General features: G+C 33.7%; 1 protein-coding gene and 1 long non-coding RNA gene across 12 annotated transcripts; both read left to right on the top strand.

The window, feature by feature from the left end:
* Window positions 1-1,792: 1,792 nt before the first annotated feature.
* LOC128280601 (uncharacterized) lies at window positions 1,793-2,548 on the top strand. Its single transcript, XR_008270692.1, has 2 exons — window positions 1,793-1,921; window positions 2,275-2,548. It is a non-coding gene; the product is annotated as an uncharacterized LOC128280601 (long non-coding RNA).
* Window positions 2,549-4,077: 1,529 nt separating this feature from the next.
* LOC108456603 (probable serine/threonine protein kinase IREH1) lies at window positions 4,078-17,211 on the top strand. Of its 11 annotated transcripts, none has more exons than XR_001866971.2 (19): window positions 4,078-4,998; window positions 6,690-6,754; window positions 6,866-7,048; window positions 7,121-8,485; window positions 9,064-9,236; window positions 9,430-9,676; window positions 11,611-11,703; window positions 11,793-11,933; window positions 12,086-12,178; window positions 12,670-12,874; window positions 13,179-13,264; window positions 14,275-14,363; window positions 15,403-15,454; window positions 15,585-15,641; window positions 15,734-15,907; window positions 16,003-16,080; window positions 16,404-16,600; window positions 16,699-16,752; window positions 16,857-17,211. XR_001866971.2 is itself a non-coding variant. In XM_053018852.1 (18 exons), the coding sequence occupies exons 1-17, from the start codon at window positions 4,338-4,340 to the stop codon at window positions 16,488-16,490; spliced, it is 3,846 nt and encodes a 1,281-aa protein (XP_052874812.1). In that variant the 5' UTR covers window positions 4,084-4,337; the 3' UTR covers window positions 16,491-16,506; window positions 16,753-17,211. The 11 variants fall into 11 exon arrangements, 4 of the variants coding, with proteins under 4 accessions (XP_052874812.1, XP_017610643.1, XP_017610642.1 ...); XR_001866973.2 differs by having other exon boundaries at window positions 4,084-4,998; window positions 16,404-16,506; XR_008270722.1 differs by having other exon boundaries at window positions 4,084-4,992; window positions 15,734-15,904; window positions 16,699-17,211.
* The last annotated feature ends 776 nt before the right edge of the window (window positions 17,212-17,987 follow it).

Genomic DNA, 17,987 nt, shown 5'->3' with positions numbered 1-17,987 from the left:
TTACGCAAGAGGAAGGTATTAGCACCCTCGCGACGCCCAAAATTGGTATCTCGTTAAACATGTGTTGTCTTAATTTTCAAAAATACAAGTTCAATGTAACATTTAATCATGATCCGACCAAAACATGAGAAATTTCAAGTTTTTGGGTTTTTTTTTGAAGGATGTCCCGTTTTTAACACGAGCCAATGTGATTCACCCAACATAGCGATGAAATCACAGACTTAATGTTAAAATCGGTATGTTGCATTATTTATTAAAATAAAATGTTTCTAAAATAATGATAAAAAAGCGGCGATGTTATTGTAACAAAAATTCATAAGTAAATAAAGGATGCAAAATAATAAGATGATTAATAAAAGTATTATAATATAATATTAGGATATTAGAGTAATAATAAATAATATTTACAATAAAAGAAAAAGTAAAATGTATTAATACCATAATAAAATAATACAAGTATAATAAAAAATAACAATATGTACAAAAGATATATGTATACCAAATAATGCATAATAATATTAAAATAAAATAATAAGTAACAATAATGAAAATAATAAGTATAATAATAAATATAATGATATATAAAATAATACTATATATAAAAAGTATATATATACACGTATAATAAAATATATATATACTAATATTAATAATAAATATAATAGGGTAAAAATAGATATAATAATATGTACATAATATGGTATTAAAATATATATATAATATAATATTTAAAAATATATACATAATTTATATATTAGGAATAATAATAATAGTAAAAACAACCATTAATAATGCTACATGAATAGATATATAGTAATAGTATATACATAATATAGTTATAAAAAATATATATATATATATACACGTAAGATAATATGTAAGAAAAAATATATAAACAATATAGTATTAAAATATATACATAATATATGAAAAAAATCATATATACATGATATATATATATATTAGCAACAATAATGATAAAAAACAACTATAATACAATATATAAATATGTACATATATACATATATAAATAATAATGGTATTAGAAATATACAATATATAGAATTAGAAATATATACATAAAATGGTATAAAAATATATAACTAATGATATTAAAATATATACATAATAATATATAAAATATAATATTAAAAAATATATGTACATAACATATATAAAAAATATATACATAATATAGTATTAAAATATTTACATAATATATACATATTAGAAATAAAAAACGATTATTAATAATACTACATAAATATATACATATATGTATTAAAGATATATGCATATATAATAAAACATATACTAATATTAGTAATAATAATAATAATGTTAAAAGTAATTAATTCAATAGTAAAGTAATGAAAATAAACAAAAAGGACTAAAATCAAATTAGAAACAGAGTTTGGGGGGAAATCTGAAATAAAAAAGAAGAGAAAATGACCTATTTCAACTCGCACAAATAGTGGAGGGACTAAAAATGAAATAAACCCCTCCAACCAAAAGGCGCAGCAGCATTGAGGACCAAATTGGAAATCACAACAAATTATAGGGCCAAATTAAAATATAATAAATCTAATTGCAAACCATAAAAAAGTGGAGGGGCTAAATGCGCAAATAGCCCCTCCAATGAAAACACGCGGATCTTGAAGTTGGAGCGGGTCGGGTCGCAGGTCGGCCATGGGTTGAGGCTCAAAACGACGTCGTTTTGATGCCTGGGGACATAAGCAAAAACGACGTCGATTTGGTACCCCTATATAAGTTATGTTTTTTGCAAAAAAAATTATTTTATCCTTATTCTTAAAAAAAAACCTTCAAAAATGCTCTCTACTCTCTCCTCCCCTCTCTAAGTCCGGTCACCGGACCGACCATCGGCCGCCACATCTCCGCGCGGTGGCCGAAACTCCAAAAGGTAATTTTTTTATATTTTATTATTATTTTTTATGTATTTATAATATATGTATTTATGCAAATCAATTGATTCAAAAAAAATTAAAAATAAAATAATAAAAGAAACAAAATCACCTTAGGTATTTGCTTTTTGATTTTTTGGTATCTTTGGTCCTCTGATTCGGTGTTATACTTGTGCTTTAGTATCACTGGGATTTGCTATTCTCGTTTTTGCTTTTGAAATAAAATGTTTGTATTTTTTTGCAAAAAATTGCCGAATGTTTCTATTGAAATTGGCTTGGGCTTTTAAAGCCTATTTTACATGATTTTCTATGCTGTCCTTTCTCCCTTTTTTTTTTTTTTTTATCCTTGCAGGGGATGGGCGGTAAAGGCAGGGGCAGGTGGCCACTTGCACTGATGATGTGACCGGGGCGGTTGGGTAAGGTGTTTTAGGGTTTTAACTTTTCTAAAACCCTAAATCTAGCTAATTAGGTCTAATATTTGGGCTCAAGTGTGAGTTTGGGTCTATTTGGGGTTTGGATAGTTTTTAAGATTTGGGATTTGCTGTAAATGAGATTGGGTTTAAGGGCCCGAGCAATTTGAGCTTCTACAATATGATCAATAAATCATACAATTAATTCACATAAAATTCAAGTTATAAGCATGTAAATTAACATTTCAAACACTCATGTGTCATTATAAATAAAATCATAATTTAAACAAGGCTTAAAAATAATTAGAGCTTAACATACTTAAATAATTAATTCAATAACTCAACCAAAAATTAAGTGATTTTGGCAAAAAAAAAATCAAAGCGTTAAAGTCAAACTCTCTAACATCTTTATTGGTCCTATGTCTTAATAAAATTATAAACGAAAAGAGTCTTTACAAAAATTAAAGATGTGCGAAAAATTCGAGATGAGCCACTGCCCACTGCTAACAATTCCTCCTTGCTTTGCATTTAACTTGTGCATGGAACAAACATCATAACTACTAAGTTTAAACAAGCTTAGTGGTGATCTAGTACGTTCTAACAACTACTATAAGCATATAATCAGTTAATAAACATGCTAATACATAAAAATAAATATAAAAACAACAAGCATAATTTTTATCAGACATTATCTATAGACACTTTTAGTTATTCACATTAAATAATTTTATAATTATTAGCTGCTCAAATGAAGTTAAACAAAAAGACGTTTAGACACATTAGTACCTAATCATACATCATACAATCAATGTAAGAAGTGTAAGAGCTTCTTTTAAAAAGATTACAATACTTTGATTTTTGTGAGTTATAATTTAACCGATCATAACATTAAATGCGTGAAGCGTAACAATAATAATATTCTCGGATGTTTAAGGCAGTTTAAACAGTCACAATAAAAGCAAATGAGGGATCCCTATACTTTATGGCATTGCAACTATATACGAAAGATTCCAACACACTTTAACGAGCAATTATGCTTCCCCTAAGCAAACCCGCCCTACATTACCGTTATCTCTACCTTATTTGATCTTAGTATCAGCAGAACCTAAGCACCGGTGTTCGCATTGTCGGCGCTAGCAGCTGAAGCTAAGTTGAGACTTGGTTCCAAGGTAGTTGTTGCAAAGGGATGGTAGCAAGTGATGATGGAGTTCGACTGTGAAGAGCTTGTCAAATCCATCAAGAAAAAAAAAGGACTGTCTGTGGGAAATTTCGAGCATTCTTGATGACATCAATGGTGCTGAGCAGGGTTTAAGGGCGTCTCTTTTGCTTGATTTAGACGTGATTACAACAGAGTTGCGGACTAGGTTGTAAAAAAAACTCGACAGGGTTCATGCTTTCAACTTTGGCCCCTGCACCCCTAGAAGAGCTGTGTGCTTTGCTGAAATCTGCTTGCTTCTGTTGTTATGGAGCATCTCTAACAAAAAAGAAGAAGAAAAAAACCCGAAAAAAACCCACTAAATTTCACACATTATAAATTTACTAATTTGATGAATTTTAATTTTTATATTTTTTGAATTTTGAGAATTTATTTTTGATCCAAATGGTAGCAGGAGTGAAATTTCAAAATTTGAAAGATATAAAGAGTAAATCTACAACTCAACGATAGTAAGGGGGCTAATAATAGAAATTGACCAAATATTTGTTAGAAGTGACGTCTAAAAGTCACATGGTAGTCAAAATTTGATGCGACCGATCCCGTTCGGGTTTCTAATATATATTATGCTATCCATCCATCCATGATCCATCTACTTCGCCCCCTTAGATGTCGCATTCTTTCTCTTCAATCTCAAGGCTTTGAACAAAATCCAACTTCTTCAACGCTCTCTTTTATTTGAACAACAAACAAACTTGGTTTTATTCAAGAAGAGAAATGGTTGGTGGAAAAATCATTTAGTGGTGTCTTTCATTCTTCCTTTATGCTTGAAGAAAACAGTGAATAAATGAAATGGTGTTCAAAAACAAGCTCTTCTTCTCTTCGAAGAAATCGGATTCTGACGGATCAAACAGCCCTCGATCTGCTTCCAATTCCCCCATCCGATCGGACAAGAAGAAACCCAAAGCTTCTACTTCCCAACAGGCTTCCACTTCCATTTCCACTTCCCTTTTCTCTCCCGTTGCTTGCAAGCAAACCCAAGTAAAAGATGGACCTAGAAGCAAGGACCTCAAACCCCGAACACCACCTTCTAAGCCCTCTTCTTCTTCTACCTCCAAGAAGCCCGATGCCAAGGACAGGTCCTCCTCTGAGTCGCCCCTACTAGCCTCCTCCTTGGGTTTGAACCGGATTAAAACCCGCTCTGGCCCCTTGCCGCAGGAGACATTTTTCAGCATCCGAGGTGAGAAAAGTGCAGTGGCTTCAGTGCTCGGAGCTAGTAACTTGTCTAGGCCGGGAGGTTCCAGTAGTAGTGGCGATGGTAGTTCGTCGAAATCAGGTTCTGGGAAGAAAGGCGTATTGACCAAGAGGTTGTTGCAAGACAGTTTGCTTGATAAAGTGAGCAATTCGGATAGTATTTCGCCTGGGAGTGGTGGTGGTTGGCACTCAAGAGAGCAGAGTCCTGGTGTGCAAGGGAAGTCACGGTTGCAGAACGGGGAATCATCTTCAGGTGCTGGTACTGTTCCTACTTTGACTCATCATTGTTCTTGTATTTCTCATATGCTTGATGTTTCAACTATGCCATTGATGATACTTTAGTGGCAGTATTGTTGCTTTATAGTTATCTGTTCTTATTTTTGTTATCTCCTCTATTCCGGGACTCTTTCTGGATTTCCTTGTTTCATGACCAGTTGGTTGGTAGATGCTAAAACAGTTTATTATGCTTTCATCATCTGTTTAGGATTACCCTATCTTAGATTAGCATTAAAGCTTTGAGCTATTCTTCCGTAGGTCAGAAAGTTAGAGGGCTAGGCAGAATGAACACGAAGCTTAACTTTGTCACGAGGCATGATAAGTTGTGGAAGTGCATTTGAATTGGTGCATTATAAAACTTATTGAGAGATAGAGAGGGTGATATTTAAGAATTTTACTCTCTAGCACAGATGAAGATTCTAAAAGAACATGTTGCCAGACAAAGTTGCTTTGGTTTGATTGTTGTCACTCTGAGATGATAAAAGATATGCAATGGTTTAGTTAATATTATTTACTTTTACCATACTCTTGTGCATTTTTCTTGAACAGTTGGCACTTGGCATGTTGCAAAGTATTGAATTTTAAAGATTCTTTGCAAAGAAAATTTCCAATTTACCTTTTTTTTTAAAGAAAAATTTTAAAATTGTGCTATTAGGTTGAGCTGGTAGAATCCAAATGGAAAGGTATATAATTTGCTCTAATGATTTCTGTAAAGTTTCATTTATCTCTGTTAATATTAGATTTTTGTCAAGGGAAACATTAGCATATTAAAATTAATTGCTAAAAGTGCATGATATGTTTACTGCTGATCACAGTGAGTAAATATATCATGTTCAACAAAGAAATATATTACTTGTGATCCTACTGATTCATCTTTTATATTATATTGGATTCTGGTAGGCCTTTCTTCATTGTCTCTTCTTGCCATGTCTCAACAGGATCTTTTTTTTTTTTTGAATTCTGGACAAATCTTCTTCAAGAATGAAGAGATTAAAATAGAAAGAGCATGTAGAATGTGGATGGGTGATTAGTAGAAATAGAAATGGTTGATGGGCTATGGATTTTGGGAGAGCTAAAGGGAATTTCCCTAAGATGCTGATATGCTTGTGATTCTTAATATTTTTAGCAGCTGCATTTAATTTGGTATATTCAGTAATCAAACTGTCCCTTGGACGGTGATGTGATTATAAAGGATATGAAATGAACTGCTTTTCTCATATTGCCAGTTCAAATTGTTAGTTATTATAAAATGCTTCTTATGTAACAAAGTTTTTTGACTATTTACTGTCACTGCCCCATCTCCACCTATCTGAAGTTCTGAACTTCGATATGGACTTTGGAATACTATGCTTATGATCTGGTTAAAATACTTTTGGGGCTTTTCTAGTTACCATCTTCTTCCTTCCTAATGTCATAAAGAAAGGCCCCACTGCTTTTCTAGTTATGCATTTCTCTGAAGCTGCAACATTTCTCTTGAGTGCATTTTTTTCATTTCTCCTTTCTGTTTTAACTAGAAGAGGATTTTTATTTTAGAAAATTTCTGGGGGTTCAAACTACTTTTTATTTGGAATGCTGGGTCATAATAAAATGGTTTCACTGCATGAAGGCTTGCTGGCAATTTGTTGTGATTCTTCTTTCAAACGTTGCTTTGATACCTTGAAATTCTGTTACCAGGGCAAGACGAGTCATCACTTGGGCACTCTGGAGGCTTAAAAAGTTCAGATTTTTGTACACCAGAGGTACAGTAGTATTTTCTTTGATCCTTACTTTGCTGTTACTTATTACTAGGGACAACTGCCTGCTGTTTTCATTTTAAGTTTTAACTTGTGATTGTGTTATTTCTTTCCCAGATTTCATTTGATTGTGAAAACCCAAAGGAATCTGAATCGCCCCGTTTTCAAGCTATTCTTCGTGTTACAAGTGGTCCTCGGAAGAGGTTCCCTGCTGATATTAAGAGCTTTTCCCATGAATTAAATTCCAAAGGCGTACGACCATTTCCGCTTTGGAAACCTCGACGCTTAAACAACTTGGAGGTTTGTTTCTATTTCTTGCCTCCTATTTTCATTCAGTTATGTGTTTCTAACTAGAATTTTCTTTTTATGCAGGAAACCTTGGTTGCTATTAGAGCAAAATTTGACAAAGCAAAGGAGGAAGTGAACTCTGATCTGGCTATTTTTGCAGCAGATCTTGTTGGAGTTCTAGAAAGAACTGCTGACAGTCATCCTGAGTGGCAGGAAACTATTGAGGATTTGCTGGTTTTGGCTCGAAGCTGTGCTATGACACCACCTGGTGAGTTTTGGCTTCAGTGTGAAGGCATTGTTCAGGAGCTAGATGATAAGCGTCAAGAACTTCCTGCATGTGTGCTGAAGCAGCTTTATACCCGGATGCTTTTCATTCTTACAAGGTGTACAAGACTGTTGCAGTTCCACAAAGAAAGTGGGTTGGCTGAGGATGAACCTTTGGTACAACTTCGCCAATCTAGAGTCCTGCATCCTGTAAACAATAGAAAATTTTCAGGTGTTCTAAGAGAAGCAAAAAGTTTGAGCTCATCAAAGGCATCAAAAGCAGCCTTGTCTAAGAAATCTTATAGTCAGGAGCAACATGCCTTGGATTGGAGTAAGGACCATGTTGTCCTGCCAGGAGGTTATGTTGCTCCCATTGATGACACGCCAAAGAACTTGGAGTCTCCTGCGAGCATAGACAAAATAACTTCTTGGAAGAAACTCCCAACACCTGCCAGAAAAGGTCCAAAGGAAGTTACTGCTGTTAAGGTGCAGCATAATAGCACAAGTGAAACTCTGAAAAGAACTGGCACATCTGATGTAGATCTGGCTTCTATTAAGCTTCAGGAGCTTCCTGCTGCAAAAGAATCTGAAGGGCAGCCTTGTAAGCATCAACACAAAGTTTCATCGGGTTCTCGGGGAGACCAACCGACTGCTTCTGAAGGAAGTTCTATAATATGCCGCATTTGTGAGGAGGAGGTTCCCACCTCAAATGTGGAAGATCACTCAAGAATATGTACTGCTGCTGATCGATGTGATCAGAACGGCTTAAGTGTTGATGAACGTCTTGTAAGAATTGCTGAAACACTTGAGAAGATGGCAGATTCCTTTGCTAATAAGGATATCCAACACTTACGGAGCCCAGATGTTGCAAAAGCATCAAATTCGAGTGTGACTGAAGATTCTGATGTTCTATCTCCTAAACTAAGTGATTGGTCTAGGAGAGGTTCAGAAGACATGCTTGATTGTTTCCCTGAAGCTGATAATTCAGTTTTTATGGATGACCTTAAGGGTTTGCCTTCCATGTCATGCAAAACTCGCTTTGGCCCAAAGTCTGATCAAGGAATGACAACATCTTCTGCAGGAAGCATGACTCCTAGATCTCCTTTATCGACACCAAGAACTTGTCAGATAGACTTGTTATTGTCAGGCAAGGGTGCTTTCTCTGAGCAAGAGGATCTTCCACAGGTATCTCTTTGCCAACTTATTATTTCATAATGATTAGCCTGTTTTGAGAACTGCAGAAAATGCTATGTACTGTTATATTTACTGTTATATGTATGCCTTTTTGATATGTATTTTATATGTCCAATGCAACAGTATGTTTTTGTTTTATATATTTTACTATACAAGTTTGTAGTTTCCCTCCCTTGACCTTCCATTCATACACAGCTCTCCTCTCCTGTTATGCTCTTCCTTTTGATTGTCAGAGTTACTTTTCATATCAAAAACCTTTTTGTCTATGTTGTTTGTTATTTGTAATTTGTTTCAGTTCAATTTTTGCAAATACAACTGTTATGCACCACTATTGGACTATCAATAGTTGCCTATGCAGATAGATTATACAGTATTTAAGATGAAAGCTTTAGTCTTAATTTGTTTCAGATCAATTTTGCAAATACAATACTATGCATTGCAGATGCATTACGTATCTGCTTTGAAGAGTCTGGGTTCTGTGACCCTGATGTGTTGCTTTTTAGTATCCAGTTTAGTGTATTTAGGCCTACTTCAGCTGCACAAGTTCTAATTTCTTCCATGCTGTGCAGATGAATGAACTTGCTGATATTGCCAGATGTGTAGCAAATACACCATTGGCTGATGATCGATCCATGCCGTATTTGCTATCTTGTCTTGATGACTTGAGAAATGTCATAGACCGCAGAAAATTTAATGCACTTACAGTGGAAACATTTGGGGCACGCATTGAGAAACTGATCAGGTAAGTATGTTGCTGATGCTTATTCTTTGGCACTAGTAAACACAATGCAGTAGATAGACAAACAAAATAATATTTAGCCATCCGATGAAAATTTTGCTGAACATTCTATCGTAAAGAATATTTGAGTTTTGAGCAAAAGGTGCTAATTGAGTTTGTTTTGCATTTTTATTCAGTTATGATTTCAATGTTGTAGGGAGAAGTACTTGCAGCTTTGTGAGCTAGTCGAGGATGAAAAAGTTGATATAGCTAGTACTGTCATTGATGAGGATGCTCCCTTAGAGGATGATGTGGTTCGTAGTTTGAGAACTAGCCCTATTCTTTCATCGAAGGACCGTACCTCCATAGATGACTTTGAGATAATAAAACCAATTAGTCGTGGAGCATTTGGACGTGTTTTCTTAACTAAAAAGAGAACAACAGGGGATCTTTTTGCTATAAAGGTACCTGAGTTTTATTTTCTTTCCCTAAGATCTTTTCTATCAATGAATATAATAGATGTTACATTTATTGTTTTAATATTTCCTCAATTATGGCACCCCTCTTATTCTTTTAAAGCTTTATTGGTTTGTTTACTTTGGTTGGTTCTTGTGTTTACATCATGCATAAGTAAAAATACTTGAGTGCATCTTCGGTGTTATGATGCATATTTCGCTGCTCTCTTCATTTTTTAGAAACTCTAAACTTCTCTATCCTGAATATTTGTGGAGAGGATTTACTAGATCACCTTTCGGGGACTTTGTTGCATTCACATTCCCATTCAGCAAGATGACCTTAAAATTGTTCTAGAAAATTGAGGAAAGAGATTATGCCTAAATAAATTTATTTCTAGTAAATCACTTATCAAAATTTATGTAGCTGTGTTTTTGCATTTTTGCTAGAATGCTTTGTTGTCAAGACTTGACATGGACTTGGTTATGCGATCTCTGCCAGAAGCAGCTGACTTGGTGGGAGATTAAACCTTCTAATTAGACCAAATTGTTGCAATGAACAAAGTTCTCTTCTTTGTTTATCTGAACTTATTACCTTTCAGATGCTATAGAATCTTCAAGCTACACAATGCACAGACAATTTATAATCAATTAAGGTATATGAGGAGAAGAATCTTGCACAGAAAGTGAATGTAGTATTGTAGATGGCAAATAAAGACTGGAGAAATATGCAAATCTGGAGAGACTGAATTTGATGGAGGAAGGGAGAAGATGTGAGAGATATGTAGAAAGAAAGTAGAAACTAAAAAGGAGAAAAATATGTGAGTTTGTGGCTTCTGTAAATTTTAAAATTTAATGGTTGGGTTTAAAATAAATAATGTAACGTTCCACTTTCCACCTTGGCATTCCTTCCAACCTCTTTGTTTTATTTCTTCCAGTATGATTCAAGCATGGAGCAATAAGGACATTTGGGCCTCAAAATCTAGTCTTATGGGCTAAAAAGGAGTACTTTCATGAAATACCCACAACCCAAGATAGTAATAGCATATTTTCTTTGCATAAAATATGGTCAAACTACTGACACAGTGATGTTACTCATCCTAACATTTTAACTGTTTTGGGCAGAATTAGATCCTCGTCCTTGTCCCTTTGAAATGCATACATATGAGTAATTCAAATGAGGAATATAATCTCGGTCCTTTGATGCCCGCAGCGCAATCTGTTTTGCAGTGATGGATGGCACAAGCATCCGTGGGGCAGCAATGCTGCTTTTGATTATTAATCTGGAAAGACAATGAATTTTGGGTTTAGGGTTTGGGAAAGTGGAAAGAAAATGAAATTTGGGGTGCTTGGCAGGAAAGAGAAGTGAGAAAAGGAAACTATAACTAAAACAAATTAGTCCAAATTGGGAAAAAGAAGAAGCAAAAAGCAAAATGTTAGTGGTGTGAATCAAGTTTGTATATTTTGAAGATTATCCATCATTGTTTGTATTTTCTTTTTCATCTTAACAAAGAATATAATGGTGAAATAATATAATCCATCTTTTTTATTTTCTTTCCTCTCATTTTCAATCATACAAGCAATGGATGTGAAGAAAATTCTATTTTCTTTTCACGACAATGCCCATAGAAATGTTGTAGCTAAAATTTATTTTTGGTTCCCTGATTCTCTCTTGCTCTGCTTTGTTTCTTTTCAGGCCTTTTATCTTATTCCTATGTTCTATTCTTATTGTTTTGCCTTTTTATTGTATTAGTGATCATGTGTTTCTCTTTTGTGTTGAAGGCAATTTCTGCTTTGTTTTTATTTATGACTCCCCTCAATATTTCTGCTGTCATGTTTGGGCCCCTCATCTTATTTCCATCGTTCTGAGCAGCTAGCCTGTCAATGAGAGGTGAAGGTGGATTTAATTTTCAAGAAAAGAAAATTGTTTGTGCTGTTTGGTGCAGGTTCTAAAGAAGGCAGATATGATTCGTAAGAATGCAGTTGAAAGTATATTAGCAGAGCGTGATATTTTGATTTCAGTCCGCAACCCATTTGTGGTGAGCAGGTCTAGCTTGCAAAGAATTGACTTTATTTGAGAGCTTCTTTCCTTATTCTTACGTTAATCTATTATCAATGTGCTGTATAGGTTCGATTTTTCTATTCATTTACTTGCCGTGAGAACTTGTATCTTGTGATGGAGTATTTAAATGGAGGAGATTTATATTCATTGTTGAGAAATTTAGGCTGCTTGGATGAAGAGGTTGCTCGTGTGTACATAGCAGAAGTGGTAAGTTTTGTTTTTTTTAGTCGTAAGTATTTTTTTGGAAACACAAGTTTTGGCCTAATATATTATGAGGAATATATAATTTGGCTTATGTTAGTTGAAAATCTTCTTCGTTGTTATATGAAGTGTAAAAACATATATACATATTTTTACAGGTGCTTGCATTGGAGTATTTACATTCTCAGCATGTGGTTCATCGGGATCTGAAGCCTGATAATTTGTTGATTGCACACGATGGTCATATCAAGGTAATGATTAATATGACCTTCCTTGTTTTTCCTTCTTTTCATGGGTATTAGAAGATACACATTGCATACTTTTTGTACTTTGTTATTTTCAGTAATTATAACCATGTCGTTATTGACAGTCACAATGGAAAATATCTTTTTTTTTTGTCAGAAGCAGGATTTCATCTCTCTAGTTACAATTGATTGATTATTGTTGTTATAATGCAAAATATCATCTTTCCTTTTCTGTTCTTTCATGATTTATGATATTTATTGAGATTACAATGGCAAGTAGAAGTGTGTTGTATTCATTATGTTGAAAGGTGAGATGTGATTGAATGGTCAAGGTACTACCTATTTTATTTCAAGCTGATAATTTGTTAAGTAAATTAGGGTACTTTAAAGGAATGTGACATTGATATTACTTTAGTGCTAAATTTTTTTGACCTTTCTTTTTTTTTTTTTCTGAACATACCCTTGCAAACTAATAGTTAAACGTTCCATCCTAGCAGTTGACTGATTTTGGGCTTTCAAAGGTTGGTCTCATCAACAGCACTGATGACTTATCTGGTCCAGCAGTTAGTGGCACATCTCTACTTGATGATGAGCAGCCTCAGTTATCTGCATCTGAGCACCAGCAAGAGAGGCGGAAGAAACGGTCTGCTGTTGGAACGCCTGACTATTTGGCACCAGAGATTCTTCTGGGAACAGGACATGGTTTGTATAACTTGTTTTAGTTTAAGGTGCTTTAATTACCTTTTGAATCAGCTGTTTCCCTTTAAGGGCAAGTTAGATTAAGATCTACCTCAAAAGTGTGTTAATCTAGAAGCGTAAGCAACTTGGATCCAAATTATTTGTTGATTAAAAGATTTTTGACTGATATCTTGGTCATAATTTGCTCAAAGCCTATGGGAGCAGATTGGTTGTTCCTCTTTGTTTCTATCCCATATGCTTATGCATTTATTCTTTGGTTGATCATGTTTAAATCTGTATGTTTACCATATCATTTAATTTTCCTCAGGTGCAACAGCGGATTGGTGGTCTGTGGGTGTCATTCTGTTTGAACTGATTGTTGGCATTCCACCCTTCAATGCAGAACATCCGCAGGTAATATATCAATTCTAGCTGTTGTAGTTCTTGATGGTACTGGTGATCTGGTCCCTTTTACTTCTCTTGCTATGCATTTTGTTAGTGTTATCCCTTATCTGTTAAGTATTAGGTCTCCTGTGGTCTTATATAAAGTTAGGCTTTTTTCTTTGCTCTTAATTCTGTTGATTAGAACTTTGAAGGATATCAACTTTTACCTCTCCCAAAAAAAAACACCCCCAAAAAAAAAATATATTGAGATTTTGTTGTGCTGTTGATATATGAATTACACCATCAGATTGTAGAACTCTTTCTTACTTTGTAATTCAAATCTTTTTATCTCTTGTTTTCTGTATTCCATCACTAAATTTTGGTTTCAATCCCAGGGCTGGTTTCCTTTAATCCAGATTGCCTCGAAAATGAGGCATTGTAAGAATGAAGCTATTTCTAGATTAGTGACGAACATATTTCTAGGTGTTTGTTCAATGAGGGTGGGAAATCAATCATATCCTTGGTTAACATCAATTCGAAGTTCTCAATGCTAGTTACCATCATAACTTTCTTGTGGAAATGCATGGATTGGAAGACAAGTCTTATGCCAATTGTCGGGTATACTTTTGTGTTCCAGATGTCCCTTTCTTGGCTGGGATGGAAACTGCTAAGACAATATTAGAAGTAAACAACAGAGCACATATGTAATATTGGTTTTTTCTAGCACCTTGGGCAATTAAGGGGGAATGTCTTCTGTTTGGTCCAGTCAAAACTGCATAGCAACTATAGGTTGAGCTAGAAGGAACTTTTATGCTTTTATTAATCTTTTGGCACAATAGCTGGTGTACCTGGTGCTCTAATGTTGATAGCGTTCTAAGTTTGTTTTTTAATAAAAATACTTAAAAGGTTGTTCATTTTCTGGAACTGTCAGAGTTCTTAAAAAATGCTGCTAAAATTATTGGTGTGCTATCCACATACAAAATTTCATTTTAAAGCATTGCTCATTCTTACTTCCATTTTCTTCCATATTTTGGTTATAGACAATATTTGATAATATTCTCAACCGTAAAATACCTTGGCCAAGGGTGCCTGAAGAAATGAGCCTAGAAGCACATGATCTAATTGATCGGTAAGAAAATTGTTTTATTGATTTCATTTTGGTATTTCATGAGCATTCGATGCATGTCGAAATATATAACTTTTGCTTGTAAAGAGTAAGTCTTAAGTAGTTTCTTGTAACATTATTCCATGGACATTATTGTGAATTGTTGTTTGTGGAATTTCTCTAGCATGCATGGTTTGCAAATACAATTGTACTATTTTTGCTGAATGGCTTAACTAAAAGAGGTTTTAATCCCATAGATCGAAAAAATAAAGCTGTAAATTTTTTGTTATATCAAGCACCAACTTGGATATATCATAGTGAAACTCAAGATACAAGACGTGTCTACATAGTGTAATTATCTCTCCATCATGAACATGAAAGCAACATTTCTAAACCTCAAGTTAAGGGGATGCATCTATACACATCTCTGCAGACATATTTATTGTATGTTTATATTTTCTCGATAAAGTTAACAGCTTTGTTTTCACAATTTATAGAAGCTGAAACCTCTCTTTGTAGCCTTATACAGTGACATACATCTGTCATCTTAGTTGTTGCTGTTGCCAGCCCCTGAGATATTTGATGAAAATTTCACCCTGTATTCCTCTATAATTTGTTTTTCTAGAAGTTTCTATGTTTTCTTTTCTGAAGATTAGTTATAGAATAAAAAGAAGCTAACTTTTGTGATTGCATTAGCAATTTATTTAAAATTTCTATATCTTGGAAGTTATGTTTCAATAACTTATCCTTTTCACAGTATTTCATATCTTCATATGTTAAGAACTTTGTGTGCTTAGCACCATTAATTCTCTCTCTCACACACACAAACACAGAAACCCTTTAAACTTTTGTAAAATACTTTTTCAATAAGATAGACTACATCAAGATGTTTTAGCATGGGGTCCTTTAAAATTGCCTGTACCAAGCTTAAATGTATCTTCGGGATCTCTTAGTTTTTTATGGAAAACTCTTGGTTTTTGTTACGCTGTTTTTGTTTCAGTATTGTTCTTCTTTCAAGTGACTTGATATGGACTTAAAATTGCTTAATTTATCCGATTTCCAGACTGTTGACAGAAGATCCCCATCAGAGACTTGGAGCCAGAGGAGCATCGGAGGTGATATTGGTTCTTAATTTGTGTAAAAGTTTTGAGAATTTTTTTTTTCTTTCTTCTTTACATTTCTGCATTTTTTAAAACAATGGGCAGCCTTAGATGATTGAATTCCAAACAATGAAATTTTATACAGGTGAAGCAGCATGTATTTTTCAAAGATATCAACTGGGACACTCTTGCAAGGCAAAAGGTGTCTACGCCTTTGCCATCAGTTCTGAATTATGAGCCTTCTATTTTTTTAAGTGTCTTATATTTAGTCATAATGCTTTTCATACCTTACAGGCTGCCTTTGTTCCTAGTTCGGAGAGTGCACTTGATACTAGTTACTTTACTAGTCGCTACTCGTGGAATCCTTCAGATGACCATGTTTATCCTGGTAGTGAACTTGGTGATTCTAGTGATGCTGACAGTTTAAGTGGCAGTAGTGGTTACCTGAGCAACCACCAAGATGAAGTGGTACCCTAGCCCCTGAATTTGCAGTTCCATAAATGATTGTTTATCTATTATTCGTGTTGTTTGACTTTTCTGTTGGTCTGTTGACAATGAAACAGGGAGATGAATGTGGAGGTCTGACTGAATTCGAGTCCATTTCATCGGTCAATTATTCTTTCAGTAATTTCTCATTTAAGGTATTACTTTTCTTTTACCTAGTAAGAGTGCATTAGTATTTGTTTTTATAATTTGCCGGCACTTTAACTGTTGCCAGAACGGCACCTAGAGAAATATTTTAGGTTTTCATTTTTTTAATGAACTTCTAGATCCTTTTTTTTTTTTCCTTTTTATTGTAGCAACGATTTTTTTAGTTCAATGTTATTTATAATTATAGATACAGACATAAATAAAGTCTGGCAGACTTTTTAAATGTTTGCACGATTCTTAATAGTTAATTTGAAATAGCATTGTGGTTTTTGATCAAGTTTTGTTAATACCTTTTCTTCCTTGTGGTTGTTAGAATCTGTCCCAGCTCGCATCTATTAACTATGACCTGCTTTCTAAAGGTTGGAAGGATGATCATCCGGCAAATAATTCGAATGCATAGGAAGCTGCTCCTCTTTGTGAGAGCTGCGTTTTATTTTTTATTTTTTACATTAGATCACTGGTATTATTTAACGAGCCTCATCACCAGAGCTGTCTGTATACCCTGTTCATGTATGTATTATATTTTAATTTTTGCTACACCTTTTTTTTCCTTTTGTTTATATACGTTGTATTGTTAAGTGACATGATCTGGTGTTTGATGCATGCAGAGATAGAAGAAAACTTGGGATTGTAACCTTTTCGGAATTTTGCTGTTTTCGTAGGTAAGCAACTTTGTACTGGGATTTCAGTTTTACCATTCACCTGCTTTGACTCGGATAACCATGATGAATCCTAATTTAGTGGACCCTAACTTACTCGCCCGCAGTGTCGGTGGTGTAAAATGTGATTTTCTCCATAGTCTTCAGGGTAATGAAAACACATCCCTCTATGTTCAGTCCAAAAGTTGTCTGTCATTGGTGGTTGTAAGAATCATCCAATGCCTCTTGAGAAGCAGTAATTTTTGCCTTGCAAGGTAGAAAATGTCAGCTCTAAGTCTATATGTTATATATTGATGGCCTTATACTTGTGTGAATCATTAAATATGTTTTAAGTTAATATAAATATAAAATATCTTAATATGATATGGCATGATAAAATATAAGAATGCCTAGTTTATGTAACATGTATTATAAATATTTTATGGTTAAATTAAAACTTCAATACGATCCTAATATTACAAAGTTTGAGTGGTCTTTCTCCATTTTTGTCTATGTTTATTCTTTTATCATAGTTTATGCACATGACTCATGCACCCAAATTGTTTTAAATATTTTAGAAGATACAGTCAAGTAAGATGTTGAATCTAAACTATTTCTAGGTTCAGATGATTTTTCTAGTAAAATGAAATCCATAATCAGTTTCATCTTGTAAACATGGTTTCTTTTTCTTTTTCTTTAGCGAATATGCTTGCAATTTTTTTAGCAATACGCTTTAATTTCTTTTATCTTTTTTAATAGTCATAATGATTTTCTTTTTGCCCTTTAACTTTACAAAAGAATTATTTTATGCTTTCATTTAATTTTTCGTCTCTTTTAGCTCTTGAACTTGTATTTTCTATCAAATTACTACAAAATGGATGGAAAAGAATGCTAACTTTGTTGATATGATATACATGTAGATTGTCATGGAGATAACATGTCAATATTTAATTAATTTTTAAAATTTTATAAATTGTGGGAAAAATGTTTTTTATAAATTTTAATATTTCTAATTTTTAAAAATAGTTTTTTTATAATTTTTGATTTTTTAATTTTAAAAATTTAATGAAATGCTAATATTATCGTCGACATGGCAATCTACGTGTATGTGACGTTGGCAAAGTTAAAAATGTTTAACTTTTCTACTCATTTTAAGGTGATTTGATAAAAATATACAAGTTTAAGGCTAAAAATATGAAGAATTAAATAGGTAATTAAAATGATTTTTTGTAAAGTTCACATGATATGTTACATTTGAT

The sequence above is a fragment of the Gossypium arboreum genome, chromosome 9 (assembly GCF_025698485.1).
Source record: "Gossypium arboreum isolate Shixiya-1 chromosome 9, ASM2569848v2, whole genome shotgun sequence".
Lineage (NCBI taxonomy): Eukaryota > Viridiplantae > Streptophyta > Magnoliopsida > Malvales > Malvaceae > Gossypium > Gossypium arboreum.
Note: the sequence above shows the minus strand (reverse complement) of the source record. Positions and strands in the feature narration are given on the sequence as shown.

Coding starts and splice junctions, on each gene's coding strand:
- LOC108456603 (XM_017755154.2), top strand. CDS start 4,338: ATGGTGTTCAAAAACAAGCTCTTCTTCTCTTCGAAGAAATCGGATTCT. Junction 6,755..6,865: donor CAGATTTTTGTACACCAGAG/GTACAGTAGTAT, acceptor TTTCTTTCCCAG/ATTTCATTTGATTGTGAAAA. Junction 13,265..14,274: donor TCAATGCAGAACATCCGCAG/GTAATATATCAA, acceptor TTTTGGTTATAG/ACAATATTTGATAATATTCT.